At 36.9% G+C, this 15186-nt stretch overlaps 1 protein-coding gene across 1 annotated transcript in view; it reads right to left on the reverse strand.

Moving 5' to 3' along the window:
* The window catches only part of FBXL13 (F-box and leucine rich repeat protein 13), a gene marked incomplete at its 5' end in the record, with an annotated part of 76110 nt that overhangs the window by 50864 nt on the left and 10060 nt on the right, over positions 1–15186 (reverse strand). Inside the window, 5 exon segments of the mRNA XM_085216855.1 lie at positions 4161–4242; positions 4244–4297; positions 5565–5660; positions 11121–11216; positions 13639–13748. Of these exon segments, the coding sequence (XP_085072981.1) occupies positions 4161–4242; positions 4244–4297; positions 5565–5660; positions 11121–11216; positions 13639–13748 (438 nt within the window).

Genomic DNA, 15186 nt, shown 5'->3' on the forward strand with positions numbered 1-15186 from the left:
AATTACTGGGTATCTTCAAAGTTACAAGAAACAGCTTCACTGTTTTCTAAAAGCCCTGCAGACCATGATTTACCACGATTACTTTAAAATAAACAGCATTGAGTAGATGAAAATAAACATTATATTTGATTTTGAACCTATTAAAGATGGAAGTACATAATGATCCTTGTATATTATGGCAACCACCATACTGATTTTCCAGCTGATAAAACCAACGTGCTGATGTTTCTAAGTTCAATCGTTTTATCTAGATATGAATCACTTAAGCCATGTGATAGAAAAGGCAGTGCATAGATGAAGTTTAATGCTACGGCAACATATGGATTTAGCTTTGAGGAGAGCTGTTTTTAATACAGGCCTTTATCTTCAAACCTCACCTTAGAGCAGGCATATCCAACCCATGGCCAGCAGGCCTCACACTGTGGCTGCCCCTTGTCCCAGCCATCATGATGGCAGCTCTGCCCCACCAAGCAGCCTGGACTGAGCCTCAGTACCAACCAAACACTGGTGCACTATGAACCCTGTCTGGGCTGAAGCCATGGCATAGGGCCCAGAGTAGTGCCAGCTCAATTTTATGACTATGATCAACATTGGTTGATCATAGTCCTGTGAACAGCAAAGAATATGCAGCTGTGCTTTTCATTCTCATGAAGGAATTTGAGAATACATTTCAAAAATGCTGAAAAAGTTATCCTTTTTTTTTTTTGTTTATTTGTGACTCCCTTTTCAGTCAACTCAGTTATAAGTGCATGTAGTGACTGGACAAGGGGAAATGGCTTTAAACTGGAAGAGAGCAGATTTAAACTAGACAGTAGAAATTGTTTACTGTGAGGGCGGTGAGACACTGTTCAAGGCTGGGCTGGATGGGGCTGTGCGCAACTTCATTTAGATGGAGGTGTCCCAACTTACAGCAGGGGGTTGGAACTACGTGATCTTAAAAGTTCCTTCCAACTCAAATCATTCTATGATTCTATGACTCTATGAAATATATAACCTGCAAATTTTGAAAGTTAATGTCACAATCAGGTATTCAACTCAAAAATCTGATCATGTCAGTCTACCAGACTTTTATAATCCCTCTCTTAGCAGAGAGAAATATTTCTCACTTTACAGCCACTCCTTACTCATGTCATTGCTTTTTGGCATTACATACATTTGTGAACAACTCTAATGCCATGAAATTCTAGATTTATATCAACCCACACGTTATTAACAATAGCACAGTGTCCTAAAATAGCAATAGAATAAGAGAAGTTCTGTTATTCTCTTCGTGAAAATTTAACTGAAGATCTGTCTTTCTTATGACAAGCACTGAAGGATTAGTTCCCAGAACTTCATACAGGCAAAGTATGAAACAATGTTTTTTACTCAGAGAGAATTCAGAAATGACACATAAAATTTAAAAGAATATATTACTATAGGATACTAATGGACACATTTTCCAGAAGACACTCTGGAAAGCAAATGTTAGAGTGTAGGAAATGTCATACAATAAACCCTACTATGGTTCAGTTTTGTACTCATATGCATAAGGAAAACAACATCATAAAAGGATGTAACATTTCAAAGTGCAGTGCCCAGAAAGGAAACAGTGTGGCTGTGTATAATTCATTTTAGCTTTCTGGCTTTATTATCTGCCAAAGTTCATTATAATAATTAAATCAATTAGTTTACTAAGTAACTTGTAGGCTGATATCATCGAGAATGTTATTCTATCCTCTGATTTAAAAGCCAAAACCATGATCAAATATTTTTTTATTCCTGGCCAACTGTTCTTTTCCATCACCACTTGACAGAGCAAATTGTTCTCATCCACAGTTACACAATCACTCTCTAAAGGAAAAGAAAACACACTGAAATCAACAATTTAAATAATGTATTATCTGACAGAATAATAAATGCACTCAAATGTAGTCTCAAAACATCAAATTATACTTTTTTGGAAAATAAAAACATTCTCCTTTCCTTTTTTTTTAATGCATATGTATTCAATTAAAGCACAATCTAGGAAAGAGTCCATTGGTAATACTCTACTGTTAGAGAAACACTGAAGAAAAGGGCAATCAAAAACATCACTTGGGGTTTTACAAAGTTGCAACAGAGGACTTACTTTTCCCATGGAAACACTATAAAGATGTTTTAGCACTATTCATGATAAAATAGTTGAATAGTGATTAAGATGCAGGTAACTCCTAATGAACCAAGCACACTTTCACAGCTAGTACTGAACCTTTAACACTGATCATAAAGGCTTTTATTTCCCTGCCCATTTACCTGTTTAATGAAGACATCAGCTGCCCTGGGAAAAAGATGACTGGCCTGAAATTATTGTAAAATGCTATCACAAAGAGAATTAACTTCTGATCACATGGTCATAGGTACTCCAATGTATATTATCAGGAAGGAATAAGATATTTTTCCACATCCAGAGGAACTCTTTGGGCAGCAGAATCAAGTACCTATTATCTGTACAAAAGTTCAAGCACTACATTAATATCTTGGCCAACTCTGGGATTCTCAGTTTCTTCTAGTCTAGAAAAATACACTTGAAGATCTAGGGTAGACAAAATTTGACTTGATCTTAAACTGCCATAAGCATAGTGTACTGTAAATATTCCACAGTCACCTCTCTAAAAGATTTCCAACAGTTATCATCTCTAAGTTACACAAGGATGAATTCTTACCATACAGTTTCAGCGGATCTTTATGCATCTGTTCTTATTTCTTTGGGGTAAAAAAAAGGAATGTATTTGAGGAATCAAAACTTTCTGTGAACTTCATCTCCTGACCTTGACTTTAGGTTGTTACATAGCTATCATCTGAACTTTGGAATAATCATAGAAACAGAATCATAGAATTGCTCAGGTTGGAAAAGACCTTAAAGATCATAAAGTCCAACCACAACCTAACCATACTACCCTAACTATCAACCCTCCACTAAATCACGTCCCTGAGCACCACATCCAAATAGTTTTTAAACACATCCAGGGATGGTGACTCAACCAGCTCCCTGGGGAGCCTATTCCAGTGCTTAACAACCCCTTCCATAAAGAAGTTCTTCCTGATATCCAACCTAAACCTCCTCTGGTGCAACTTGAGGCATTTCCTCTTATCCTGTGACCTGTCACCCGTGAGAAGAGACCAACCCCACTCTCGCTGTAAGCACCTTTCAGGTACCGGAAAGAGAGCAATATGGTCTCCTCTCAGCCTCCTTTTCCCCACACTAAAACACCCCAGTTCCTTCAATCTTTTCTCATAGGGCACATTCTCCAAGCCCTTGTTGCCCTTCTTTGGACCTGTTCCAGCACCTCAATGTCCTTTCTGTTCTGAGGCACCCAAAACTGAACACAGTACTCAAGGTGAGGCCTCACCAGTGCCAAGTACAGGGGCAGGATGACTTCCCTTGCCCTGCTCACCACACCATTTCTGATACAAGCCAGGATGCCATTGGCCTTCTTGGCCACCTGGGCACACTGCTGGCTCATATTCAGCCAACTGTCCATCAGTACACCAAGGTCCCTTTCCATCAGGCAGCTTTCCAGCTACTCCTCCCCAAGCAAACAACAGAGAATTGTGCTGCCATCCAGAGGGGCCTTGAGAGGCTGGAGAAAGAGGCTGGCAAGAATCTCATGAAGTTCAGCAAGGAGAAGTGCAAAGTCCTGCACCTGGAGAGGAACAGTCCCAGCACCAGGACATGCTGGGGGCCACACAGCTTGAAAACATCTCTGCTAAATGTGGCCCTGGGCACTCTGCTCTGGGTGTCCCTTCTTGGGCAGAGGTTGGGCCAGATGGACTCACAACTCCCTGCCATCCTCAGATAACCTGAGATTCTGCAATTCTGTTATCTCAGTGTAGCTGGATTCTGGCACTCTGATATTTGCATACACTTGCATTTAAATCTTATTTGTCATGTTACAGCATTTCACACGTAATAGAAACTACTCTGCAATATTCAGCCATTTGGATAGTTCTGGGCTTACAGATTGTGTTGAGAAGACAAATTTAAATTAATTTTACAGATCCCATACTCAATTATTTCATTATGGCTCGACCTCTAGAAAAGAATACAGGCTGCGAAATGGGATGAGCTAAAGTGAAAACCTAATTTAAAGAAAGAGTGAAAATAAATAAATATGTATGTGTGTGTGTGTAGTACTTACTGATGGTTTTAAAGCTTGGCCAGCGAAGAGAATAGCAACCTCGAAGGTTCAAGCACAGTACAGAAGGATGCCTCTTCTGCAATAATATTTACTACTATTTTTCCCCGAATCTTATGCTTTACTGATGAAAAATTGATCTAAAAATTTAAGCAATTCATATGTAATTCAGTACTAAATATGTGTGCATATGCAAAATATACATAAGTATGAAAATCAATAATAAAAATAAGAAGTTGAATTGTTACTTTATCTTTTGTCTTTAAGATGCAAAAAAATCCTAGTGCTGTTTAAGATTATTTTTCCTAATTACTGGCCTACTGATATATTGAGGTATCAAGAAGCGGCAACCTGTTATCTCAGTTTTAGCAGAAGAATCCTTTGTTGATTTAAGCTGCAGGCTAGGAATAACTAGATCTTTGACTAAAAACATTATATTTCGTAGTGTCTATGAAAAGTTCAAGCTGAAGAAGTTTTTAAAAAATGCTAAAAATTGTTTTACTACTAAGTATTTCAAATAATAGTGGGAAAGACAACATAAAAAAGTTTAAGAAGAAATGTTTCTTTTTTTGGAGGAGACTTTTCCATGCCTTCTTTTTCATTTAGGAAAAAAAAAAAAAAAAGGAAAGCTCTTTCTTCCCTTTTTGTAGAATCTGCTACAACTACACTGCATCTGCTTGTTGTGTATTTTATAATACATGCTTGTTACCCAAATACTTCAATAAATTAATCACCATTATTTTTGTGGATAATACTTAGAAGACATTATCAGGTCAGAAAGTCAGCAATTTCAAATTTTCTCCACTTCTTTATTAGGATTTTGTTCTTCTTACATTAAAATTAACAGGAATTTTAATATTTTTCATTAAGATTATGAAGTCATCGCAGTAATTTAAGATTAGACCAAATAAAGGCTACATGCACGTAGAAGCTGGACATTGCAATGTCTTTTAGGTGTTGGTGCTTCAAATTTGAACAGGCACTTTTCAAAATATACACAAAAATAAAACACATCAGAAGTTCAATTAAAAAAAAAAAAAAAACACCTTACACAGATAACAGGCAGCTGCCTTGAAGCAGAAAGTAGGAAATGCAAGCAGCTGTTCAGACAACTGATGGAGATTAAAATACTTCACTTAAAAGTCTAAATTTAGTAGACTGTAGCCAAGAATTAGTGGCCAATTGTCCTTTCAGTTCCACTGGTTTCGTAATGACATTGCACAAGCAACTTTGGTTCAGTTGCTCCAACATTTTTATTCATAAAGCCAAGTAGAATAGGTCAAATTGTGGGATCAAATTTATATCCTAGGCCTTCAGCATTCTTAAAACAACCTGCCTCCTTTTTATATTCTTTTAAAAAAGTAAATGAAATTGCAATAAAATATTGACAATTATCATCTTACTTACATCACTCCATAACTAACTGTTCTGAGTTAGTAGCATCCAGGCTTGACTAACTTGAGCACATCTTGCTAGATCAGCAATATTTACATAATGGAAAATCTATGTCAGAAAAACAGACAAACATGGTATTGAAAGCTATTCATTAGGAAGCACAGCTTCAGTAAATGATACATACACATCCATCTATTCTAAAAAGATGAAAAACAACCAGGAGCTAATTTCAAATGAAATACTTCTTAGTATTCTTAAGCTCTTTAACACCCTTTAAATGTGGGCAGAATGTCAATAATTGCTCTTATGAACAGCCTTAAAAAAGAATAAGAAAAGATAGCTTTAATCAAAAACTGTGATGGAGAAAGATGGATATGAGTTTGTAAACTGATGTTTTCCATGGACTGTCAGCTGTTTCGTTTCATCTACATTAAAACACCACATGTAAAAGCTATTCTGATAGCTCCAGGGACAGGGCATCCACAACCTGTCTGGGCAGCCTGTTCCAGTACCTCACCGCTCTCTCTGTAAGGAACTTCCCCCTGACATCCAACATAAATCTTCCCTCCCTCAACTTAAAACCATTTCCCCTTGTCATGCCGCTATCTACCCTTTCAAAGAGTTGATTCCCCTTCCCTCTGTAGGCTCCCTTTAAGTACTGAAAGGCTGCAATGAGGTCACCCTGCAGCCTTCTTTTTTCCAGGCTGAACAAGCCCAGTTCCCTCAGCCTGTCTTCATAGATGAGGTGCTCCAGTCTCGAGATCATCTTTCTGGCTCTCCTCTGGACCCTCTCCAACAGCTCCCTGTCCTTCCTATTCTGCAGGCTCCAGACCTGGACACAATACTCCAAATGGGGCCTCACAGGAGCAGAGTAGAGAGGACAATCACCTCCCTGTCCCTGCTGGCCACCCCTTTTCTGATGGAGCCCAGGATACCATTTGCCTTCTGAGCCGCAAGGGCACATTGCTGGCTCATGTTGAGTTTTTCCACCTATCAAGACCCCCAGGTCCTTCTCCACAGGGCTGCTCTCAAGGACCACTCCTTCCAGTCTGTATGGATGCCTGGGATTCTCCCAGCCCAAGTGCATAACTTTGCACTTTGCTGTGTTGAAACTCATCACATCCACTCAGGCCCACCTTTCTAGCCTGTCGAGGTCCTGTGAATGGCATCCCTTCCTTCCACCGTGTCAAATGGTCACAGATATGTAGCAAGTAGAAGTTGTTGCTAGCAAACAGAAGAATTCTTTCTGTATTTACTGCACTGAATATAACACAGCTGAAGAAAGAACAACTAGGTGACAGAAATACAGGTTTGCACTTCTCTCTGGAACCAGAAAGCTGTATTTTCTTTTTTTTTTTTTAAATACAAAATGGAAGCATCTAAATTAGGATTTGGTATTCTTTCTCCATAGCAACAGTTCTCAGTGTATATGGACAGCTCCCAGTTCTTCTGTAATAATTTTTGTTCCCTCTACAATTTACACATAAATAAAGCCATTATTTTTTGGCACAGGCACCTTCAAGAGCACTTATGTAATAGCTTGTACCATTTATTTCACATCACACACACAAAATATACTTGCAAAAATACTTCCAACACAGCTGTCTCCATCTGTCCTTCCATATGTGCTTTAAGACAACCTGCAAGAGGTGCAACCCAACGCCTCACACTTCCAAGTCACATCTAGGCACATCTAGTTGGAATGCCTCCATATCTCTGTATTTGTTCATTCCAGTCCTTAACCCTCTCTACACCAAAAACTGAGAGAATTGGCTCCCTTGCTCTGCGTCCCAGCTTCACTTGGGTTAACACTCAGAAAGATGTATTACAGCTGTGCTCCCACACATCACAGCACAGCCCACTACAGCTCAGCATGCCTCATTACTAAGAAATGTCTCAGTGATGGATCCCAATAAGCTTAAGTTAGACACACACTTTTCCATCAGCAAAATCTGCAGCTGCTATCGTAAGATGCAGATTCACCCCTTCACCCATTTCCTCACCACTCATGCACCATCTCTTCCCCTGTACCAAGTAAGTGCTTGTGCAGCTGGACTAAGGAACTGAATCAACTGATTCAATGGATGGAGAAAATGGCTGTTTTTTTGAACACACTTGTTCCCCAATGCAGATCACTACAAAGCCATATAAACAACCATAATGAACACGAAGGGGAGAACAGTACTGGGGTAAGAATGAATGAATGAGAATAAGGGCTGAGACAGTTTCCTTTCAACTACAGTTGCAGGTCCATGATCCTCAGCAAACCTGACATTCTGAGGAATTTGAATACTGAAAACTTGATTGACCATGGTTAAGCAATACTAAACCATCACTGTATGGATATGTTTTAAATTTAGAGGCTGGATCTTAATTAATTCAATTGATAGAAGTAATTTTGCTTTATGTTTCTATTTATTGCATCAGAGTTGGACTAGATGACCTTTAAGGGTCCCTTCCAGCTCAAATGATTCTATGATTCTATGATTTTATTTTATTATACAATTTTAATAAGTATCTCTTTTGGATTTTAGATATGCAAACACTATTTAAATAATTACAAAAATAATTCTTCTTTCTACAGTTACACCTTCATATATGGGTCATGGGAATATGGGTTAAAACTGTGTAAATTATTCAACTTTTTTTCTTACACCTTGTTTTTTCCTATTAAAAATCAGTATTGTTCTCATCTTCTACTCGATTCTCCTCACAAATGCACATAAAATCATTCTCTATGTTGGGACCAATGTCTAGGCTGGCAAACTACCTTGCTTTTCAGATCCAGACCTCAGAGTTGGAATTGCATGAGAAGTGGAAAACATTAATGTTTTCTGCTAAGCCACTGAGGTAACACTTGACAGTATTTTTGATTTATAATGGCTATAAAATTAATTTTATATGTAAACAGAAGATAAATCTTATTTTTTGTATTTTTACAGCTGCTCTGTAGCATTAATCAAAAAGAATGCCTGCATACCACACAGTAGTTGTCCCTCTTAGAAATTTTGTATGTGGATTCTGGCTTTTGTGTGCAAAGATATTAATTATGTGTGATCTAATTCTCTGCAGCAGCAGCACCCACATATGACTGAGTCTTCACCACTCCTCCACCCTGCCCTCAAGTACTGAGAATCCCAGCAAACTAAGAAAAAGAATGCACCATCAACATTATCCTCTCCAAAGAACTACAGGCAGTGTATGATAAATAGCTATTCTTTCTTGTTTGAGCTGTTAATAACAATCATTTTACTTCTCAAGCGAGATGCAGTTGGCAGATTAAAACCACTACACCACGCTGCTTATTTGCAGGTCACACCAACGGCTGTACTTGCTCAGCTGACTAGTTCTCAGCTTATTGATAGAATTTTGTCTTTTGAGGTCTCAGCCTACAAGCTGAATCCCACATTTTGTGACAGAGATTTACATACACTGTCCAGTATAGCTGTAAATAACTTTAAGCCATAAGTAACTGCTGTCAATTTTGCTTTGAGATAAGTGCCTCTAAGTCAAAACAGAAGAGGTACAAGAATAACACACTTTGACCTCATGATTTGGATGTTGAAAAAACAGGGCTTAGGATTAAGAAGAAAGAAGCAACTCCCTCCCAGACTGGAAAATAAGGAGGGCTACTGTTGTTATTGTTCATTATGGAACTAACAGAAAGATTACATTACCACCGAATTTTTTTAATAAGAAAAAATGCTATTGCAGACCTCAGTCTTTCTGAGAACTTGATAATAACTGTGAATTACTTATTCACAGTTATGAAAAGTCTGATAGGTGTAGACACATGTAATATATAATGTCTCATATAATATTACCTTTTTATCTATTATCTTTTTATCTATTATCTATATTATCTTATATAATATTATCTTTATTATCTGTTGTGGTAGTATATATAATCATTTTGGCATATAATCTTATTATTATCATATATCACATTATCTTACTAGGAAACGGAAACTTATGATGTGGCCCTGTAGACCAAATTTTGTTCATTTTACTTCTCATACCAAAAATTAATCTCTCCCTCTGTGTTATTGGAGTTTACACTTCTATGGGAGGAAACATTTCCTTTCGAGTGCTTTGTTTTGGAAGAGGAGTTCAGATTAGAGAGTCTTCATTAACACGCATCAGTGTCTGAGAAATTAGAGGTATGAGTATTATGATTCCCAAGTTCTTTAGGAGACATATCACTGCCGCTGGATGGGGCCCGTGGCTGATGCATTTGACAGCAGAAATTCACTAGTTACTGAATGAGCCAGTAGTAAGAAAATAGCACAGATGGACTCCATTGATGGACTTGGCCAAAATAAACCAATCTCACGTTCATGAAAACCATATGCACCAACAGTGGAAATCATACAGATGACATCAATAAGACTTAAAGTATCTTGTTTTGTGGTGACTAAGGTCTCCCCCTGTGTTGTATGTGCATGACAGCACTAGAACTACGTACACGATTTAGGAAAGGCTTACAGATTCAAGTTTCCTGTGACTTCAGTGGCCTTAGGCACATGATGAAAATTAAGTATCTGTTTTTGAGTTTTAAGCTTTGTTGGACAAAAACCAAATTCTGAGTTTACTATAGGCCACAGTCCACAATATATAAAAGAAAAACACATTCTGTCTTACTGAAATACCACTTAAATGTTTTCTCAGTGTTAAATTAGCAGAGAGACATGATAGGACAAATAAAAGCTTCTACATAAGCTACAGAAAAAAAACATTTTACCTGCACTTACAGTATATCACCCAACTGCAATTACTTGCAGTAACAAATCTGTAACGTAGCCAAACTGTCCTCTAAAACTGAAGGCCTTACATCTAATATTTAATAGTTTTGATGTTTTTCTTAAATATTGCCACAGATTAAGTACTACTGATTATATACACTGTTACCAGTATAAAGACTCATTTTTATCTGGACAGAACTACCTCCTTTTCTAGAAGTTAGTATATTAACAAGCTACATTTTGTAAAGGCACAAAAATAATGAACAAAGCAACCTTTTCAACAAACAAACAAATTTAAACAAACTGGTTTAGAATGTTTTCAAAGAAATCTCTCCCTATTAGCTGTGCCCTTGCAGTAGATTCTACTCCTCTAATCTTGCTTTCAAGACTTACACAGTCTTACGGAGCTGCATAATCTCCATACAGTCTTATCTTTGAGAAAATAAACTGCTTTTTATCATCTTCTGGGCTTGGATTAAGAGCTCCCACCCATTGTAAACAAACTCCTTTACTTCTCTCAAGAGTTCCAGTCTCCATCTCCCTGACAAATTTCCTGATTTCTTGTTCCTCCTTAGTTTGTAGAAGCTTCTGGATGTCAGAATGGGGCGTGCAATACATGCTCACCTGACACGGAAGAAAAAGAATACCTCCATCCTTCAGAGGTTGCACCTGACTCAAACTGAAGCAGCTAGAACAATGTAGTCAGGATGCTTTGTTTCCATCACATAAGCATATCAACAAAATTAAAATAAAAAATATCATCAAAAATTAAATATACACATAAAAATTAATTAGTACATCAGAAGCGTTCTATTTAATCACAAACCTTTAATAAGGCTTTTTCTGGGAAATGGTATGTTTTATGTTTGATGGTAAGACCATTTGAATCAGAAAAGCCTTTCTGACTTTCCTTTGCCAGGTTCTGAAAAAGACGATACAAGAGAAGTACAGTTTTATAATGGCAGGTTCAAACTTTTGAATACTTCTGGATATTCAGAAATATAATGAAAAAATGAAATCTGCTAAATTAGATATAGTTAATTAATTAGATATAATTAGATGTAGTAACATAAGGGTTACTGTGAAACTTTCTAACTGCTATTACTGAGAATAATTACAATATTAGAGCACACCTTATGATTTTGCATTGCAGCAATAATGCAGTATAGACAAACAAGAAACAATCTGCATTTCCAAATTATAACATTGTGAACTAGTTTGTGTGTACAACGTGACAGAATCATGCACATTTTTAAGACAAGACTTCAAAAGATAACACTACTAAAAATCTCTCTGTTGTTATATTGTATCCAACAACATATAATGCAAGAAAAGATCAACATGAAATGCTCTTTCTGAACAGCTATAATCTCTACATAGGAGTAACATTTAATCTTCCCCCCCCCCCCCCATATTTTAGTTCTATAAACAGGATAGCTTCAGGGGTTATAAAGTGTTGTTTTGTTGGTTGGTTGGTTTCTTTTTCATTTGAATATTGCTACAGGGAAAAGATGAGGGAAAAAAAGGGAGGAAATATGGAAGAAGAGAAAATTCGGGAATAAAGAAAATGCAAAGGAAGAAAAGAGTGGAAAGGGAAAGCCAAAGAGAATCAAAATCAGACTGTCATTTTCATTATGAACATTTTTTTGATCCTTAGTAGGAATAAGTCCTTCTGGCCCATTAAATTTAGTATGTATTATAATCATTAATGCTTAATTGACTTTTTAAGTCAATCAGGATCATCTCAGATGTCCTGGATTACCCAAAATACCTACCTACCAAAAAAAAAAAAAAAAAAAAAAAAAAGGTGTTCTGCAAATCTACATGATTCATAGAGGATTCTTGCACTTCTGGAGCACAGAGCTGGAGGTATGTCTAGTCTAGTCTTGCCTGAGATCACAGAATCATAGAATCACCAAGGTTGGAAAAGACCTCTAAGATCATCCAGTCCAACCATCCAGCCATCACCAATAGTTCACATTAACCATGTCCTTCAATACAATGTCCAAATGTTCCTTGCACACTTCCAGGCCCAGTGACTCCACCACCTCCCTGGGCAGCCCATTCTAGCACCTGACCACTCTTTTGGAGAAGTATTTCCCAATGTCAAAGGCATATTGAGTTACATCAGAAGTCTACATTTAGGCAACATAATTGCACCCAAAATGTTTGTAGTATTGCACACAATACAAACTTCTACAGTAATCAAAATACTTGGGTTCATTTATATGCTTTCTGCTATATGCATTCTGATTCTATTATGGATGTCAAATCAGTCCTTATATCTGCTGTTACAAATGGAATGTTAGGAAAGAATTACAAGAATGTTATGTCCTGAGTATGCCCTGATACAGCCCAGAAACAGGACGTCTTCTGTGCATGCAATCCAGACAGACAAACTTTTTAAGCATGTTAAGATATCAGCTAGAAAACAGAAGTATGGGAGGGACAAGAAATAAATATAAAAGCAAGAGTCGGCTAACTAATTTGAGATAATAGAGAAGAATCCAGATTGAAGATAGGCTTTCACCAGAAAAGATTTGGCAACTGGTGCCTGGTAGCCAGCAGTGCGTAAATAGTCAAAAGCTTTTTTCCATTCTGACCAATCCTTCTACAAGTGGAGAAGCAAAAGGAGCCAAACAGTAGAAGAATTCTATCCGTGTGAGCACGATTTTTGGAATCTCCATGCTACCACCCATGACTGGGTCTTACAGCTCCCATCACTCTCCTTCCACATGCAGTACCTGCTGAGCATCACTGCATACTATAGCATTCTCTTCTTGACAGGAAAAATCTCCCCAGAAATAACAAGTATGACTCTACTTCTTACAGTGAGATTAGATAGGGCTGTTGGAATGTGAGGCATACTGGGCTATTCATGTGCTGCCTACTCTCAGGTGATTCCCCATTCTGGCTACCACATCCTTTTGGGGTGTGAAGGAGGTTCCGGAGGCCTTTCCTTGCTCTTTATGTGTATACATCTCTTGGATTCTAGGGCTGAAGTCCAGAAGCATCTTCACTGCTGATTATCATCTCAGTGGGTAACGCTCTCCTAAGACATCAGCAATCTGATCTAAGCCAGGGACATCACTGATAATAGACAACAACAGTCCACTCTTTTTACTGCTTTTGATATAAGTATACTTCTGCTCATGTGATGATAATCTAGATCACAGAGGTAATGTTCTGCTTCCCTAACATCACAATTACTAAACATCGGTACTAGCAGTAGTACAGTAAATTACTTCATTTAATAATAATTTAGCTGCTTTTCTGTAACAGTTGGAATTAATGGAGGTAATCACTAATCACTGAGCTTATATTTAAAATGTGCCATTACTTACTGCAAAATGTGCATTTGTTTTTGAAGAGCTGTGGGCCTCTGCATGCCAAGCTTTCAAGACAGCACTTAAACTTATTTTGTTAAAGATATCTTGCAGTCTGCTTGCTGCTACTGAAAATATAAATAATCAGTTTGAAGATAAGTAAAAAGAAGGGTATCATTTGAATGCTTTAGATGAATGACCATCTATTGAAATTTATTAAAAACAACAACAACAACAACAAAAAACCAAAAACAAATTAACAAAAAAAACCCCAACCATTCAGTTCAGCTTTTGTAAGGAAATAAGTAACAACTCTCAACAATAGATACAACTAACACATTTGCAATAGGATTTTGAGTTTGATTGCAAAGCATAAACATGACATAATCCCGACTTATCAGAATTGTGTGTAAGACATTATTGATCTACAGTCTGAACTACCACATTATTCAGTGATTTCATACTGGAGCTGCAAGATACATAGAGATCTCTATGAAATCAAATACTATGAAGAAAACTTTAATAATATTTCAGATAGCATAGAAGTTCAAGTCAAAAGAATAAATACAGTAGAAGTAGGTACTAAGTGTTATACTAAAATATTAAACATACAAAAAGAATGGAGGATGTTAAGGTCAAGTAAAGCAGTATATGAAGGATCACAAGTTCATACTGAATTAATGCAAACAATAACAACAAAAAAGTAATTTTAAGAAAAGTTTGAAAAAAAATGAGCTTTCTTTAGTCCAGGGCACAAATCTAAAAAAAACCAACAACAAAACAAAAACAAGCAAACAAACAAAAAAAACCAAACCCATATAGTAGTCTGTATGTAAAATGTGTTGCAAATGCAACGGAAAAATGCTCTTCATAGCCACTAAAAGGTGAGAGAAGATAAGTGAGATTAGCGCAATTTTCTGCCAAAAAAAAGTCAGTCATCATTCGAGGTGTAAAATGTAAAATTGGTTACATTAAATAGACAATATAGAATCACTTATCTACTATTATTTTAACAACAACAACAAAAAAAAAAGTCTTGAAATTCTACTAAAATAAACTAAATAATGACAAAGTAATATTTAAGACCCATTTTTGTTTGTGGAAAATCTACCCATGTGTCTGAAATCTGACAAAATGTTAACAATCTGTTTTCTGTTAAATGAGTCATGCTCATACGCTAATGCATTGTAGGAAATCTCTGGTAAGATACTACTTAGTTATATACCTCAGCAAGTGTACATTTTACACTTTAATTATAAACTTTACTACCTTTTCATGCTATTTAATCTGTCAGTTAAAGAAACCAGAAAGATTTGCAGTCCAAATTCCTGCAAAATAATGCCAAACTTTCATTATCTAGAAGACCCAAGGAGGCAGACAAAAACTCTCAGGACTGCAAAGCAAGTTAAAACTGCACCTACATTGACATGCTTTGGTGTTAATCAGTCAGGGTCTAACAGCACATTGGCACCCTCCTCTAACACTTTCTCAAAACACCTGGCTCACTCTTGAACTTTTTCTATATGTCACTCCTTCCTTGGTTTGGGTCACAGTGTAACAGAGTTC

This window comes from Meleagris gallopavo, chromosome 1 (assembly GCF_905368555.1).
Source record: "Meleagris gallopavo chromosome 1, MGAL_WU_HG_1.1, whole genome shotgun sequence".
Classification (NCBI taxonomy): domain Eukaryota; kingdom Metazoa; phylum Chordata; class Aves; order Galliformes; family Phasianidae; genus Meleagris; species Meleagris gallopavo.